The 18,811-nt window shown below is 35.3% G+C and overlaps 1 protein-coding gene and 1 pseudogene across 4 annotated transcripts; both read right to left on the bottom strand.

The window, feature by feature from the left end:
* Positions 67-3,975, bottom strand: LOC18769342 (heat stress transcription factor A-3). 4 transcript variants are annotated; one of them, XM_020568262.1, is made up of 4 exons: positions 3,092-3,975; positions 1,257-2,151; positions 673-782; positions 67-520 (listed from the first exon to the last, which is right to left on the bottom strand). In XM_020568262.1, exons 1-3 carry the CDS (start codon positions 3,578-3,580, stop codon positions 676-678), a joined length of 1,491 nt encoding a protein of 496 aa, XP_020423851.1. In that variant the 5' UTR covers positions 3,581-3,975; the 3' UTR covers positions 67-520; positions 673-675. The 4 variants fall into 4 exon arrangements, with proteins under 4 accessions (XP_020423851.1, XP_020423850.1, XP_020423852.1 ...); XM_020568261.1 differs by having other exon boundaries at positions 67-574; positions 3,092-3,974; XM_020568263.1 differs by lacking the exons at positions 67-520; positions 673-782 and having other exon boundaries at positions 901-1,589; positions 1,725-2,151; positions 3,092-3,974.
* On the bottom strand, positions 5,886-17,350 carry LOC18769901 (annotated as a pseudogene).

The following is an 18,811-nucleotide window of genomic DNA, read 5'->3' on the forward strand; positions in this document are numbered from 1 at the left end:
GAAATGTTCGCTTGCTACGCTACACTGAACTGAATACGAACTATTCTATGGTTGGATTATAGCACATACTGTTCAACTGAGTTTTTGCTATTTTTGATGCCAATGGTACCTGTTCAGTGTTCAACTTACAGATAAAACAAATATTCTTGCTTATCCCAGAAACAACGAATTTTAACCAAGTGATTCTGAGGACCACCATACTATACAAGGCTCACCGTCAACCACGCCTGAGCAGTTGACGGTTGCTCCAACGTCTCTTTGAACAAGTATAACTGCATATGACACACACGCCTCTTGATGAATATGGCTTATCACCCCAAAAAGAAAAGCGTTTTACTTTGAAGTCTGAACTTCCTCTTCTCCCTCTATTGAATAATGATTGTTTAACTAATAAAAATTGACATTCTGAGTCCAAACCCAATAATGCTGCTCCAAATGCCAATTGGTGGAGGAATGGCAGAAGGTGGATTCGGATACGCCAACGCAACCCCGCTCATCAATCTTTACTTTGTCTTCTTCGCTGTATATATTCACGCCCCAATTGAAGAAATGATGAAAGTCCAGAAGATTGAAGCTAAAATGGAAACGTCAAAAGTTGGGAAACCCAAAAGAAGAATAAGAATAAATTAATTCAACAGACTAAACTAATCCGGTAGTTTCTATCTATTGTACCTATCATATAAGTTCATCTTGCTGGAATTTTTGTAGCTGGAAAGGGCAATTGAGCATGCATGACCATGTTTCCCCAACAGAAACGCGCTGCCCTTCGCAAGGGTTACGACCTGCAGTGTTCATAGCTCAAAACTATCTGTTAGCAACAGGACTATAAGATCAATGCAGCTTAGAATTAGAAGAAATGCAACCTATAAAATAAATAACAGTCAGAAAGGATATCAAAGATGAAGGAATAAAAGCTGATAATATTCATATCAACTGAATATATTCATTAATATCTCGTCCAAATAATAGACCGCTGCAACTAAAAATGACTAAGATCCGCAAGGGCAGCAAATGGAGAAGCAAATGCAGCCCCTATGGATCAATACGTTTAGATGTATCGACTTTCAGCTGGCCTGCTTGACTATCAGGCTCATCAAATGCAGATTCATCAGCTGGCCACTTATCAATGCCTGACCCTCCTGCTGCATGCAGGGGACCTATATCCCAGATATCTAACAATTCGCTTGTCACTCCTATCTCTGGCACATCATAGTTGACCGGGTTACTCCATAACTCATTGCTAGAACTTGACATACCAGCACTGACATCAAAACCCATGCTCCATATATCTTCTTGTTTAATCATGCCATCGATCCCTGGAGAGAAAAGTTCCGGAAACATCTTATTCTTCCCAAAATCCTCCTGGAAAGAGACATAATACTCGGGATTAAGCTCCTGTTGTGGGCTCAGAACACTCTTCCCTTTTTGAAATGGATCTTTAGCTCCCATGCTTGACGCCCCTTCACCTTCTTGCTCTGGTGTTTTGATAAACCCTAGCGTTACTGTTGGTTCAGCTGATAAATTTAACTCATCTGATGCTACATCCACAAATTGATATGGCTTGCTTTCTGTAACCAAACCCAGTTTTCCTGCCATAACTTGTGAAAGATTATCAGGAGATTGTTCAATAGGAACTACTGGATTCACATCTGGGACTGCAGAGAGATTTCTCCAAGCAGGTTGGTACTTCACAATCTGCCCTTGTATACAAGAATCTGATTTACCTAGTTCATGCTGATGCTGCTTAACAAATTTCCTCTTCATCCTTGGAGAGTCTATACCTTTCTGTCCTGTCTTCTGTTGAAGGCGGGCTAAGAATGCTGGGTTTTGAAGCAACTTGGACAAGAAAGAAACCATCTGCTTCTGTCTCTGCTCCGCATACTGAAGCCTCTCGTTCACTACTTTCATATGGTGAACTGTACCCCGCTGTTGCTGCTGCAGATCATCAACTTCCTGCATTAACATACTTCTCTCTTTCCTCAAAGTCTCAATGTCACCTTCCAGTCCGGGCCTCCCTGCTTCAGCAGAAGGCCCAACCTGCAGTGATTGAGGTGACTTGCGCCTCTGGATCTTCTTCAACAAATGTCTTTTGCCCCTTTTGAAAGCTTCATTCGCAAACTCCCACTTATCTGTATCAACCTTGCGAAACCCCTGAACACAGTACCCAAAGAATTTCAATAATGAATGGAAACGAAACAGTACAGAAATCAAAAGATAGATATAATTATTCAAGTAGTACACAAATGATCACACAAGACAATTTTAATCCATCAACTTTCATTCATATGAGGAGCTGAACCTCACTATGCAATCTGCAAATCACCAAAAACAAATAGAGAAAAGCTTCTTGAAGCATTAACAAGTGGTGGTTGGGAGGAGGGGAGCAATTGAGATGATAATATAGCGAGATCTGAACAATAGGAACCTGAATTCTACCTGCAAAAGACGAGGATGTTCTTTTCATACAAGTAAGCCTCCAGTCCTAACTACGAAATCAATGAAAGAACCTTTACGATTCCCATTAGATTCTCTATACTAAGTTTCATGATACATTCAAATCTTACAAAACTGTTATATATTATCCTGAGAAATTCAAACTTCAAGGTAAAAAATGGTAGAGATCATTCCAACACATACATCTTCTAGAACCACAGAAACCATAATACATATCATCATCAAGAACAAATGTCTATCACTTCACCTGTGTAAACCATTAATGAAAAAGAGAAACAAATTCCCATGCATTTCACGACAAGAAACTGTTTACATAAAAATGAACCCTCTTTTATTTAGTTTTGGTCAATTACATATGAATCTCTTCAATACAAAAAATTGGGAGTTAAGGATACAAAGCCATCACCTCCTTCAAAGTCTTACATGGTGAGTTTAAAAGATACAATACTAATGTCCTCAGATACATGACTACATCTCTACAGAATTAGACTCATCAAACCCAATTTAGACGATAAACAGCATCATATAAAAAAAAACAAACAAAACCAAATAAAAAAACAAAAAAGAGAACAACAAAACAACAACATTTATTACATACAGATCATAGCGGCAGCCAATACAGGCTGCAAATACCCACATAAGTATTAAGTTGCCGGACAAAACTTGAGAAATTGTTGTGCTTGAAATTCCTCGGCAAGACGAGCCTGGAAAACTCCAATGGGTCCCACACCACGAAGCTGTTGCCGCCGGAACCCCACGATATGATCGAATCAAGCGAAGGGTCGTCGACCAGATCGAAAGTCTTGGACAGAAACGGCGGAACCGGACTGTCCTGTAGACATTCAAGAGGCTGCGGGACGGCCACGTGCTCCGCGCCACCAGCGTCCATAGACGAATACGTTGCAGTTGGAGCTTTCTCATCAAACTCGAAAGCACCAGAGGACCAAGAAGACTCCGATGGGTTTAGAGCACAAAAGGCTTCAAATTCCATCAGAGGAGAAGTAAACGAAGGAATTGACTGAGAACCTAACAACGGTTCTGACATTTCGGGTCGAAGCGGATTCTCCGGGTCCAATTCAGCTGAAGTAGGTGGAGACTTTGGGTAGCACTCGTCTTTTGGGTTCATAGAACGAAATTAATACTATTTGTAAATGGCAGCAAACCGACTTCTGGGTGACAGAGGGAGAGAGAGACAGGTGGGTGTGGCAGTTGAAAATGGGGATTGAGAGCTTGGGAAGGGTTATATAAGAAGGTCGAAAAGTTTTGCCGACAAGGTGTTCGATAAAAATCTTGAAAGAGCGTTCAAAGGCGGTGAAGGTTTTGCCACTGTTACAGTCGCCTTCTTGGTCATCCCAGCTCCGAGCCATTCAGTTTGGGTCACACGAAAGTGGGGCTCCCTGCAATTTGAGAGTGTTTCAGCACCGACCTTGAGAGAGAGAGAGAGAGAGAGAAAGAGAGGGCGTAGTTTCCTTGGAGCTACGCTTTTTTGAAAATCAGTTATGGTGGTTCTGTTTTGGCGGGGACCCACGGCCGGGCTGAGATATTTTTGTCTCTCGATTTTTCTGGACTAGGTGACGTGAGATTGGCACTGTTGTAAGTTTGAAAATGATTTGGTAGGGCAGGGTATAATACTTGGGGACGAAGTTAAGTGGGAGGACCAATCAGGAGATGAGATTTCGTCATTATTAGATTTGGGGCTACAGTTTCGACAGGTGCTGACGTCTCAGGCATTGTGCTCGGTTACTGTTTTGGTCCAAATTATTTGGTTTTTTTTTTTTGGTTTGTTGGGCATTAAATTTAGGGTTCATTTTAATTTTGTACCTGCACTCTTACTTTAAGGCATATTTATTCCCGCTCTTTTAATTTTAATAATTATATAAAGTTTTTCAATTTTATGCAATCTGGTTACGGTATTAACTTTATCGTTAAAATTTTCGTTAATTGCTTGTGTGACAGGCTTAAGTCCCACCTATTCACTTCTTTTAATGTCAGTTGAAATGTATTCTGTTTAAAAATAGTTCGGTATTAATGCGTGTAATGTGTTCTTCATGGGTTGGAAAACACCAATTATTTGAAAATATTCTTTAATTGACATCGAAATAAGTGAATAGGTGAGATCCATGCCTGCCATGAAAACAATTAACTGAAATTTTGATGTCGAAGTTAACACCTGAACCAGTTGCAAATAATTGAAAAACATATGGTATCTAATCGTTAAAATTGAGAGTGCAGGGACAAACGTACTTTAAAGGTAAGAGTTTAAGGTACTAAATCAAAATTAACCCATCTTAATATAATCCTATTATATGTGAAATGACCATTTACGTTTTCAACATATTAAAGGCTATGGAACACACGTGAAAGGATGGACCAAAAGTTTGTCTATTTTATTTATTTTTATTATTTAGACACCGATGGATGTAACACATGAGGTGGCAAAATACTTTAAGAAATCCAATTCTGGATTATCAAAACTAGGGGTGGGTAACCAGGTTCCGTATAGTTTAAGTGGCTATAGATGAAAACAACAAAATTAAAGCTGGGCAGAGCAACACATTGTCAATCCATTTGGACTGATCAAATGAAATAAATTCGAGTGGTTTGGTTCTATTTTTACACTAATAAAGTTTCATATTTGATTGAATTGAATCAAACCTGGGCCAACCCCGTATGTTATTATACTGTTTCGGATGATCTTGTCGGCCTGTTTAAGCCCAATGTTATGTGTAAGCCTTAATGACTAGTTTTTGTTTGGACTGGGCCCCTTTTTTTTTTCTTTTTTTTTTTGTAGTCATCACATAAATCCCAAAATAATAATTATTGTTCCACAGTGGTAGTGAAGTTTATTTTCTCCAATCTAACAAATAAATAAATAAATAATGATTGCAGTAATTGGTATTGGTTTTTATTGTACTTACCCTTTTTTTTTTAAAGAAGCCCTATTTTAGTTTTTGACACCAGACCTTAAAAAACGCAAGACTTATAGCACCTTGGGGAATATTACTAGCTAGGAACAAAATAGATTAACCTATAGGGGAACATGAAAGTAATAGCTCTAAGCAAAACAAAACAAAAAGAAATTAGACAAAAACAATCCAACATCTTGTAATCAAGCATCTTGAAATTCATCAAATGACTTAAAATGTTAATGACTTTCTCAATTACAATTACCTACCCGAGTAAAATAAGTATGAAAATAACTAGAGTGGATTGGATTCTCACAAGCAAATTCGTCATTTGATCTAATTATATAAGTTTTGAAAATTAGCAATCTAATTCAATCCTTCAAATCATTGAAACTGATTTAAATTAGATTGAATTAGATCGATCAATTTGGATTGGATCTTACACACCCCTAAGCAAAAGTGAAGAAAATACACGCAACAAATACGCTAGAAAAACTGCATGCATTTGAGTTATTCCACGATTTAGTACCTCATCACCCAAACAAAAATATTCGAAGAACAAATTTGCACTTTAACAACAATGCTGGAAAATAAAGCCTTTTTATTTAAAATAGTGGTGGAACTTGGACATGTGCAGCATGCCAGCATCTTAAATGTTAAGCGACATATGTTTGTGCGAGTCGTTGAGTATCATTTGCAAGGCATTTTCCATGCACGACTTCAACTTTTGTGGATCTATGACACCTTTTTCCATATTGAAGGCGGCCCTCACTTTCCCCACGTAACTTACAATGGTTATTTCAAGGCTCTGCAGAACCATCCATGTAAAGAATGTTCCATTAGTTCTAAATTTCGTAATGGAAAAAATTAACAATACAAATTGAACTTGAAAAGTACAAAAGAAGGTTCATTAATTCTTAATTTTTTTTACTGTTGAACCATTTATGATAATTTATTTATACAAACGATTGGGGGAGTGATGGTTTGCACAAATATTTGATGGGTGTCTAAGGGCTTCGAACGTCTGCCTATATAGGTATAAGTGAAAGAACTTAACCAATTAATCTAAGTTTTTACTGACTAAATAGGAGGGAAATTATGTTCTATAGAAGTTAAATTTTTACGTAAGATTCATAACAATCTGTGACATACCAGAGGTCCATCACCGACCAAAAAGTAGAAACCTTTTATTGGATGATTAGCTAAAGACATTTGTTCCGCAGGTCCAATCAAATTTGAGATTATCATGCTCGAGTTCTTCAATGTGCGATGAATGTATTTCCCGCATGTCTGCAAAACTAGCAACATGTTAACACTACTAAATAATAAAAATTTGTAAATTTGAGCTCTGAAGGAAATTGAAGAGGTTCAAATTAATCAGATCGTGTCGTGTCGTGCCGGCATAATGGCTAAAGGATTTCATGGTGTAGTCTTCACTTTAAATTTACTAACCTCATGGCTTCCAAATTTGTGCACAATCTCCAATAGCCTACTATTGAAATAAGCAGCGAGGGAGTTTCTCTTTCTCTTTATTATTTTGTGTGCGCGTTCCAGATAAAGTCCAACGCATTTGAGAGTTCAGTTAACTTGGGTATGGGTACATGCATGAATGTAAAACGATTTCCCCATGGCGCCTTGCTGTTGGGTTTGATCATCTCCTCAATTGGCACATAATCCCCCATGATCCTTGTGTTGAGCAACACCATTGCTGTACAATCTGCTTTGCTTGAACTTTGGTTCATCTCTTGCACGTACAGTCGAGTTCCGAAGAAGATCATCCCGGTCAGAACATCATTTACAGTCTGTAATATTAAGTGAAAAGGTAGATTACATTGTATATAATGAACAAATAAGTAGATTTAGTTTGATATCAAGACACAACAATCATGTTTTTTACGGTAATACGTACTACTCCAAAACGTCAACTATGGACACAATGAGCCACTAAAATACGCTCTAGTATTAGTACTATCTAGATGAGTATGCAAGAGTTAAAAAAACCAAATTGAGAATTGCATGTGGACTACTGTATTTATTGATCCATTTCTCAAATTCTGACTTATTTTGAAGATGCAAAAAATGCATAATTTATTTATTTCTTAAATGACTGCTCACTCAAACAATACTTTATTTCCCACTTAAATAGTAATAGCTTTTCCAACTTTATAAGGATGCTTTTATTTCCAAATTAGAATGTAATGTTCTAGGTTTATCCAATTTGTCACCTTAAAGAAAAATTTAAGAGAAATATCACTTTAATTTTTCAAAATCCACAATTTTTCATCTGACTTTAACACCATCTGTTGTAAATGCATGAGTTGGTGGATGACCACCATATCTCTTAATATTCCACCGTTGGATTTTATGTAACCTATGCACTAAGTATTTGTAATTAATGCTTGTAACCTATAGGTATATTGTAAATGATGGTATTCAATCTCCTATCTTGTAAGCCTATAAATAGGTGGTTCTACCAAAGATTTAGAAAGGAAAAAAAACATGGTGAAGCTTTATCTTTAGCATATCACTTCTCTCTACATTTTCTCCCTCTAGTTTTATAACACGTTATCAGCACGACATTGCTCTTGGTATGTTTTCTTTCTCTGAATTTCCTTTCTTCTTATATGAGCTAGAGTCATCACATGGTATAGAGTTTCTTTGTACTCACCATCAGACTTCATCATGCTTGTTTAAGAAAAAAAAAAAAAAAGTTTCTTATTCTTATTACACTTGAATATGATACCATGTTTTTTTTAAACTTGTTTGTTTATTTAATTTTAAGCATTATCTTAATTAATTACAGGTTGTTATGATGAGTTTGTATTATACAAAAGATCAGGGCCCGAAGTTCCTCGATCCTCATCATATAACTAGATTAGGACCTAGAGTTCTTTTGATTGAATCAGAACCTGAAGTTCTTTGATTCCAAATAATTGAAGGCATGAAGTTCTGCGAATTTAAAGAGCACATAAGGACATAAAACTCCTCGATTTTGTATTAATCAAAATCAGAATTCCATGAGGCCTACATATGTCAAGAACTTGAACTAGAAGTTTCGAGTGCATATACATCGATTTGAGTAAGCACAACTATTAATTTAATTTATTTAGATCTACGTATTCGTACCTGAAGTTTCGAATATATATTGATATGAACCTGAAGTTCATAGTTTTTCATAGATCTTAATACTATATATGAACTTGAAGTTCATTACTTATTTGTGCCTATATGAACCTGAATTGGTTGGAAATCCAATTCTTAAACTTGTAGTTTTATCTACATATTGAATCCACATTAATATTGGATTATCTTGGAATTTCATAATCTTTAATTGATTTATTTTATTCTTTGTTTATACCACTTTACTTATTATATTATATTATATTTTATTTATGTTATGTTATTAATTAATTTCGTTTTACAATGGTAATGTTTTGTATTACCGCCCCAATATTGATAGCCAGAAGCGTCTATTGGAGAAACTTCCTACTTTCTTTTGTGGGTAGGAAGTTTATGATGTTATGAACCAAAAGTTCTTGAGGCCCCAATATTACACAACTATTATAGTTGAAGATTATGATGTCATGAACTAGAAGTTCATTGACCGAATAACTTTTATGTTGTGACATGACTATCTTGGCAATCCATGTCCCACAATGATGCATAAGATTTTTATAAATTTGTAAGGACATCGTTTAAAGACTCAAATTATTGTCTTGTCCAACAATATCATTACAAAGAACGCTCACAAATAAAAGCTGTCATAAGATCATCTCAGTTAAAAATTGACTTTGAGCCATCTTTCCTGAAATAATTCAAGGGGATATTTGTGAGCCTATACAACATCTAATTATGGATCACTTCACCAGTTTTACTGAATGTGCCTACTAAAATGGTCACATATTTGATAACGACTGTGAGTTTATTTTCCTACATTTTGAGACAATTTTCCCTCCGTTAGGGGGAGAAATGACAATTCCTAAAGAACGTCGTGAAATAGTGTTGAATCAATCCGCTTTTGTCTCATCAAGATAATGCATATATAAGTTGTACATATGCTAACATGGATTGATATTCTCGTATCACAATCCATTAACATGGTGACTATATATATAATGTATGCCTGAAGCATGTCAGAAATATAGGTTCTAAAGACTTAACTCCTCAGAAATGGAGATTATTTGAAAAATTCAAGCCCTATAAAAAAAATAACGCTCTATAGGAGGTTATGATCCACATATTCTAAATAATTCATTGTAAAAGAGATGTTTGTCCCATAAGTGACAACATAAGCCCCTGAAGAGGCATTGGTACCCCAAAGCAATGAGATGATTATAAATTATGCATGTGCATGCACATAAGAATTGTGGGATCACAAATTGATGATACATTTGGTTTATTAGTAGCTACTACAATCATCAAGGGCTATGATTATATTAAATCACATTTCATGAATGTCGACAAGTTAAGTGATTGGCCAAAAATGGAAATAGGCAATTCCATTTATCACTAAATAAGAAGAGTTGGATATTGAACCTATAACTCAAACACCAAATTACAAATGTTCAGTATGAAGGTTACGAATTGGTGTTTGTGAAGTGAAATAAGATCACTAATATGACATAAGGTTTTCTGGGAGAGACATGTGGTTTTAGTCTCCAATCTCATCGTAAATGCATCCACATTTCTATAAGTGCGGTTGTTACTTTAACGCAAAACTTATAGTATGTGTTAAATGCATATTTATTAAGACTATATGGTACATGGAAATCCTCAAAGCTCATGAAATATTTGAGATATATCGGATGAAGCAACCTCTTGAAGGATATAAAGTATCACAATATTCTTAATTAAGAGTTAACACTAAGAGTTTGAGTATTTTGAATTCAAATTTGATATTGTTGTAACATATTCTGACTACTAAATTAGTTGTTGATACTCCTAAAGATTTCAATCATTTGAAAAGTGAAAAGCAGGTTGAATAGTGTGATAGGTGATCATGTATGAAGACAATGTTGCTTGTATTGCTCAAATCAGAGAAGGAGAGATATTAATCAGGGGGAGATATCAATCAGGGGGAGCATCCCAATTCTACTACATTCAAGGCAGATGCGCGTTGTACTTTTTTTTCCCTTCGACTAGGTTTTTGTCCCACTGGGTTTTTCCTAGCAAGGTTTTAACGAGGCAATATAAGCTCATCCAACACCATATCAATGATTCAGAAGAAAGTTTCACTCTTTTTCCCTTCGCTTTGGTTTTGTCCCACTAGGTTTTCCAAGCAAGGTTTTTAATGAGGAAACAATGTCATTGTATGGTGGACATCCAAGGGGGAGTGTTGTAAATGCATGAGTTGGTGGATGACCACCATACCTCTTAATATTCCACCGTTGGATTTTATGTAACCTATGCACTAAGTATTTGTAATTAATGCTTGTAACCTATAGGTATATTGTAAATGATGGTATTCAATCTCCTATCTTGTAAGCCTATAAATAGGTGGTTCTACCAAAGATTTAGAAAGAAAAAAAAACATGGTGAAGCTTTATCTTTAGCATATCACTTCTCTCTACATTTTCTCCCTCTAGTTTTATAACACCATCCAATTTTTCATACATTTTAAATGTATTTTAGTCTTTCCATTTTCAAGGGTATTTTAAAAATAGAAAAATCATTATAATTTTTTTTATATCTTTTAAACAATTAAAATTGAAAAAAAAAATATCACCTTCCCTCTCCCCTGTGCCACTAGCGACTTCAACCAACCCCGCTCACTTTGAAATCCAATCCCCCTTCCCTTTTCACAGGCCCTTCCTCCTTCTCTATCTACCATGAAACACCTGCCCTTCACACACAAATTTCCTTAGCCCACCCAAATCGAGTCCACCTTTTTCTTTTTTATTTTTGGTATTTTTCCATTTCCATGCTCAATGAACACCATAAAATTGTTTATACATGCTCAGAGAGAGAGAGAGAGAGAGAGAGAGAGAGAGAGAGAGAGAGAGAGAGAGAGAGAGAGAGAGAGAGAGAGAGAGAGAGAGAGAGAGAGAGAGAGAGAGAGAGAAGAGGGGGGAAGGGGGAAGGGGTCCTGTGCGATGTGTTTTGGGGGCAGTGGGGTTGGAGAAAGGGAGATGTCACTTTTTTCTTGAAAATGGAAAGACTAAAATACCCTTAAAAATGGATGGAAAACTGGATTGTGTTAAAGTCAGATGACAAATCATGGAATTTGAAAAATTAAAATGACATTTTTCTTAAATTTTTCTTTAAAGTGACAAATTAAGACTGAGGCAGAAGTCTAAGAGACCTACAATAAAAAATCAGAGCGGAATTCACACGTGACCACTCTAAAGTCACAGCGGGCCGTGTCTTAAGTAAATGAAGTATGAGAGAGAAATATAATTGCATATATATAACATTCCTCAGATAAAATCCGAGTATAGTTGATTCATCTTACCACTCCAAGCTTGTCCTTGATTGATTTGATTTGATCAAGAGAAAATGTCATAGTTGATACAGTTGCTGGCCGAAATTCAATCGCATCATTACCAGACCTGATTGGTGTTACAACATCTCCGTTCATGGTCTTTAAAGTGCCCAACCACAAGTCTGAAATGGTGTTGCAAAAACCTGAGAAAGTTTTAGTCACAAAATTTTCTCTCTTTGATTCGGATCGCTTCCGTGAAGGAAGAGTTAAGGGAAGAGAAGGGTTGTCAGCCCTTTGCATAGAAGAAATCAGGGCACCCATGAGAGAGTAACCATCTCCAAGCGCGTGGTGTAACTTGAAGATTACATTAGCAGCTGCATTGCTAGTTGGGTAGTTGATAATATGAATTTCCCATAGTGGTTTGCCTTGTGGAAATCTTTCTGTTAATAGCTTTGAAATATAGTCGTCAAAATACTTGTCGTATGATTCAAGCGACAGGCCGGAAGGGAAAGGAGGGGTGTAAACGTGGTCTTCAAGCTTCACTTCCACCCTTTTCCACTGTTTCTTTCCATTATTTTCAACCTGTTTCGAAATAAACTATTGCTCAAGTTCTCAAAAATATAGGTCACTATATAATATTGAAATATTATTTATTTAAAATTTAAAATATATATAATTTTTATTCAATAATATGTGACAATTATGTATATACGTACATGAATTTTTCCCTATTATTGAAAAGTTTGTAAAAAACACTTATATTAAACGTGAAGATTACGTGTATTGTACATTTAATTTTTAAAAATAATATATTTTTCTGAGTCTTTAAGACATGTACAGAAAGTAGAAGTATTTTTTTTATATAAAAAAGTACTTACCTATATGTATAATACATGTATTATATAATTATACGGGAAAATGCTAACTAGGTTTTACAAAAAAAAGGTAATTAAAGATTATATCGCAAAGAGATATAAAAGAAGTGAGAAGTGAGAAAGTATTTCTATGGAGATCACAGGAAATGGTACTACATGCTTTATGGGACTGTCCTGTAGCTCGTGAGGAGATGGCAGAAGAATTCTATCAAGCGAATTGCACGTCTTTACGCTCGACTCAAGAAGGAAGCAACCTGGTGGTGAATTGGGAGAGGCCTCCTGCTCAGTTTTTTAAAATTAATGTGGACGGGGCTCTAAAGACAGACGATAGTGTTAGAGGGCTGAGAGTTGTTATTAGAGATGAGTGGAGAGTTGATTGCAGCAGCAGCCAAACCAGTGTGTGGCATGTTTACGCCCAATGTTACTGAATTATTCGCAATCAGATTTGGCCTACAACTTGCTATGGACTTGGGATTGAAACATATATACCTAGAGTCAGATGCACAAGCAGCAATATGGATGGCTTTCCAATGTGATGCAGATTTGGGCTACGAAGGAGTCTTAGTAAATGAAATTCAGGTTTTGGCTAATTCTTTTCATAGTTGTTTTGGTCAGTTTCGACCTCGTACTTGTAATCGCGCGGCTCATAGCCTTGCATGGTTTGCACTTTCTATTTCGGACCTTATAGTTTGGATGGAAGATGGACCTGAATGGTTGTCTCCCATTCTCACTAATGATGTTATAACTAGTAAAAAAAACCCCTTGCGCGACCAAATTTTGCGCGACGAAAAACTATTCGTCGCTCAAAGTCACTTTGCGCGACGAAACTCAAAACTTCGTCGCTCAAAGTCTTGCGCGACCAAATTTTGTGCGACGAAAAACAATTCGTCGCGCAAAGTCACTTCGCGTGACAAACTTTTGCGCCACAACAATACATCATCGCTCAAAGTGACTTTGCGTGACGAAACAATAAACTTCGTCGCGCAAAGTCCTTATAAAACTAAAAAATATTTTTTTTTAAATCTTTGCATGACGTAATCCAAACATTTCGTCGCCTAAACTAATTTAGTTTTGTTTTTTATTTTGTATGCATAACACTTAAGAAATTAAACAGTATATATATGTATTAAGTAGCTTTAAATTTATTATTTTAGATCGGATCGGATTTTTGTTAGAAAAATATATTATTGTTGTTCAGATTGGGTTTTTGTTAGAAAATATATATTTTAAATTGACAATCGAATTAGTTCATTGTATTCATATAGGGTCAAGGAGTGTAGCTATAAAAAATCATCAAAATCGGAGTTAAAATAACCGTTAAATCGTAATTTTTCATTATAACCGTCGAAAAGTTTTGTCCCATTACTTGATCTCTGAATGTTTATTTTTTTCAATTTTTGGCGTATATGATCTCGAAGTATAAACAAACAAGTTTGACAGTTGGATCGTTGAAACTAGTTTTGGTGAATGCATATGCCATCAAAACAATATATTCACTAACAATTAAGAGTTTATTTATATGTTCGTTAAATATAACATAAGATTTTGTGGTATCCACTAGTGTAAATATTTTATATTGAAGATCAAATTCAGTCATTGTATTCATATAGGGTCAAGGAGTGTAGCTGTAAAAAATCATCAAAATCGGAGTTAAAATAACCATTAAATCATGATTTTTCATTTATAACTGTAAAAAATTTTTGTCCCGTTACTTGATCTCTGAATGTTTATTTTTTCCGATTTTTGGCGTATATGATCTCGAAGTATAAACAAACAAATTTGACGGTTGGATCATTGAAACTAGTTTCGTAGAATGTGTATGCCATCAAAATAATATATTCACTAACAATTAAGAGTTTTTTTTATACTTTCGTTAAATATAACATAAGATTTTGTGGTATCCACTAGTGTAAATATTTTAAATTGAAGATCAAATTCAGTCATTGTATTTCATATATGGTCAAGGAATGTAGCTGTAAAAAAAATCATCAAAATCGGAGTTAAAATTACCGTTAAATCGTAATTTTTCATTTATAACCATCGAAAAGTTTTGTCCCGTTACTAGATCTCTGAATGTTTGTTTTTTGCAATTTTTGGGGTATACGATCTTGAAGTATATACAAACAAGTCTGATGGTTGGATCGTTGAATGGTGTGTGTATATATATATATATTTATTAAGTAGCTTTAAATTTATTTATTTTGTACGTATAACACTTAAGAAATTGAATAGTATATATATTTATTAAGCAGCTTTAACCTTACTTATATTTTAAATTGTAAAATAAAATAATTTTATTTTTATTATTCATAACAATTATTTTTATAAATATTGTGCTACGAACCAATTTTTCGTCTCTCAAAAGTTTGCGCGACCAACAGTTTGTCGCGCAAAACTCTAAAAATTTGGACGGGTACCAAAAATGGGACGCGGGATTTTTTTTTAAAAAAAAAATTTAGACTTTGCGCGACCAATATTTTTTGTCGCTCTAAACTTTGCGCGACCAATATATATTTTTCGTCTTGCAAAAATTTGGGCGGGTACCAAAAATCGGACGTGGGAATTTTTTTAGACTTTGCGCGACCAATATATATTTTTCGTTGCGCAAAAATTTAAAAATTTTGGCGGGTACCAAAAATGGGGCGCGGGGATTTTTATTTTTTAAGACTTTGCGCGACCAATATATATTTTTCGTCGCGCAAAAATTTAAAAATTTTGGCGGGTACCAAAAATGGGACGCGGGGATTTTTATTTTTTTAAAATAATTTTTTTAGACTTTGCGCGACTAATACTCCTATATTCGTCGCGCAAAAGTTTGCGCGACCAATATTCCAATATTTTTCGTCGCGCAAACCTTTGCACGACCAACAATATTTTTCGTCGCGCAAAGTGATACGGTTTTTAAAACCGAAATAACTCCTCCACCATTTTCTCAATGTCTTTCTCTACTCTTACCTCTCCTTTCTCTTTCCCTCTCCCCAAATCCCACCATTTCTCTCACTCACTCCTCTCACTTAATCTCTCATCTCTCTCTTCACTATCTCTCACTCTCTCTCACTCACTCTCTCATCTCTCTCACTCACTCTCTCATCTCTCTATCACTATCTTCTCTAATTCTCTCACACTCACTTCTCCCTCTCATTCTCACTCACTCTCAATCTTGCCAAAAGGTATATTCTCTCCAAATTTTAAATTTTTTTCATTAATATGTGTTTTTGGAGTTAATTTTTAGTTTGTGTGGGTTTTGGGGTTGAGTAAAGGGGAGGGATTGGAGTTTGGGTTGGATTTGTGGTATAACAATTTTAGGGGAGATTATGCCTTTTTTTTTTGTGGTTATTTGACCATATTTATTTTTTTGTAGGGAATCATCGAGACTTTGACGGCTAAAGTTGAGGATTAGGAAGCTATCAAAACATATCCTCCGCCACTACCACCACAATACGCTTGTATTAGAATTTTATTATTGTACTTTGTTAATTTATGTGTACATTTTGAATATTATATATATTTATTGGATAATTTGATCACTATTTTTCATATGTAATTTTATTTTGAATATGTCAATTTAAATTAAAATAATTAAAAAAATCATACAATTAAATTAAATTTAAAAAGTAAAAGCTTGAAAAAATTAATATCAATTTAAATTAAAGTAATTTTAAAAAGAAATCATATAATTAAATTAAATTTAAAAAGTAAAAATTTGAATAAATTAATATAAATTAATTAATATTAAAGAAATAATAAAACAAAAAGTCAAAAACCTTGCGCAACAAAATATTTCGTAGCGCAAACTATTAAGTTCGTTTATTTTAAATTAAAAAAATTTAAAACAAAAAATATTTCGTCGCGCAAATATTTGCGCGACGTTAGTATTCGTCGCGCAAAACTCAAAAAATTTGGGCGGGTACCAAAAAATGTACGCGGGAATTTGTTATTTTTAAAAAAAAAATTTTAAGACTTTGCGCGACCAATGTTTTTCGTCGCGCAAAACTTTGCGCGACCAATGTATTTCGTCGCGCAAACCTTTGCGCGACCAATGTATTTCGTCGAGCACAACTTTGCGCTACCAATATTTTTCGTCGCGCAAAGTCACTTTGCGCGACCAATATTTTTTCGTCGCTCAAAGTCGCTTTCCGTGACCAATGAAAAAACTTCGTCGCGCAAAGTCTTTCTTCACGATCTTTGCGCGACGGATTCTGCGCGACGAAATTTCTGTCGCGCTGAAATTTGTGCGACTACAATGTATTTTGCGCGACGAAATTCTCTTCGTCGCGCAAAGTGTAAAATGTAGTAGTGTTATGCTTATCCATTAATGCAATGTTATGCTCTGTTTTTCAAAAAAAAAAAAAAAAAAAAAAAGGCTTGGCCATTAGCATTCCGTGGCTTATATGGAGCTTTTCTAGTAGTGGTTATTAGTGCTCTTCTTTTCTCTAATTATTAGTTTGCTTAAACAAGAAAATAAAATAAAATAAAATAATTGAGAGAGAGAGAGAGCTTACCATGATAGAGGAGAAACGAGGGCTGATGGGGAGGAAGACGTTCTTAATAAGCAACGATATTGTTTGAGACTCAGGATCGAATGGAATCTCAAATTCCCAAACAGCAAGCACCGATAGAGATATCACATTGCTACTGAAGTACTGGCCATTTGGACTCACTGGCTCTTGTTCTTCCAATTCCTCCAACTCCATAGTGTTTGTACTTGAAATTATACTTTCTTCTAGCACATCGATCATTACGTATTTATAGGAGTGACTAACAAAAGAAGGGATAGAATAGATACTTGTTTTCCACTAGTCCTTAAAATGGAGGACGTGGCTAAACATTAAACCGAAAAAATGTCCACATCATTTAAACCTTTTTCCTTAAATGGTTTTTTTTAAATATTTATTATCACAAAACATAAGGTTAACGATATTATTAAGTTGAGGTTAATGAAATTATTAAGTTGTCTTTAACATTTTTTGTGTCATTAATGGGCCTCAAGGTTAATTTTCGTGCTCCAAAAGTAGTTTATTTTGTCAGGTTCCGTCCAAAAATCTATTAAATAATTATACTTATAAAAATGAAAAGAAAAAAAAAAATTTCTTTAGTGATATGCTCCCGAAGTTGTTGTCCTAGATTTATCTTATAATCAATGGTTATCATATGGGGATTCAATATTGTGTTAGACGATCTTAATTAATCATATAGTGTTAGTTATAACGGTAACCTGTCGTTTTTCACCATGAATTATCACGCAATTCGAACTTGACCGGGGTTCGCAAATGCTTGTGACATGCATGCGTGCTGAACATCATATTCTTGTCCTTCTCCTTGCCTGCTTAATTATGCTCTATCTGCTTAGAACCTCTCGAATTGCATGTTAGTGCGTTTGTCCATCATTCTCTCTTCACCTTGGGATCCAAAGCCAAGGGATTGAACCAAGTCAATCTGATTGATGAGTAGTCTAACCAAATTGTTTTGGTCCTCTACTCTTTCACTTTGAGTCAGCTAGTTAATAAGTTCCCACAACTGCCATACCTTAAAATGTAATTAGAAGAATACTCGCCACAAATTAGCCCAAATTAGGCTTCAACAACACCCAATTATTTTTTGGTCGATCACTCATAAATAGTCAATCTTGCAACCATTTTGAGACAATTTCGTCAAAAAAGTCACGTCAGAGAGACGTGCCTCGTATTTTGAGACTCCCCAAAAGTCACGTAAAAGCACTTGTACCCCTTCCCATCGCAATCCCCAAGCTCCCTCCATTCGTTCCAGTCGTAGTTGAAAAATCCAACCTTCAAAACAACAGAATTAAATCCCCTTAACCCACGCAACTCCCCGTTTCTCACCTACCCAAATTGAACCTCTCCATTTCTCACTTCCTCATCTTTTTATTTCCCTCTATATTTCTCTAGTATCTGTCTGTCTGTCTGTCTCTCTCTCTCTCTCTCTCTCTCTACCTTCATTTCTGTCCGTCCAAACGAGGACATATGTTAATTAAAAAGTTGAGAAGTCTATTTTTACAATTGAATTCCCCTATATCAATGGTTCAAAGGAAACATCAGCAATAAGGCATCCATGTACTATCTAGAATCAGACAAACAAATCAAGTGGAGACGCTTCGATGTAAAACCTGGCTTTGGAGCAGCAAGACTAATATCATG

Source organism: Prunus persica, chromosome G7, assembly GCF_000346465.2.
Source record: "Prunus persica cultivar Lovell chromosome G7, Prunus_persica_NCBIv2, whole genome shotgun sequence".
NCBI lineage: Eukaryota > Viridiplantae > Streptophyta > Magnoliopsida > Rosales > Rosaceae > Prunus > Prunus persica.

Coding starts and splice junctions, on each gene's coding strand:
- LOC18769342 (XM_007202806.2), bottom strand. CDS start 3,580: ATGAACCCAAAAGACGAGTGCTACCCAAAGTCTCCACCTACTTCAGCT. Junction 2,152..3,091: donor TCCGGCAACTTAATACTTAT/GTGGGTATTTGC, acceptor TACTGTGTTCAG/GGGTTTCGCAAGGTTGATAC.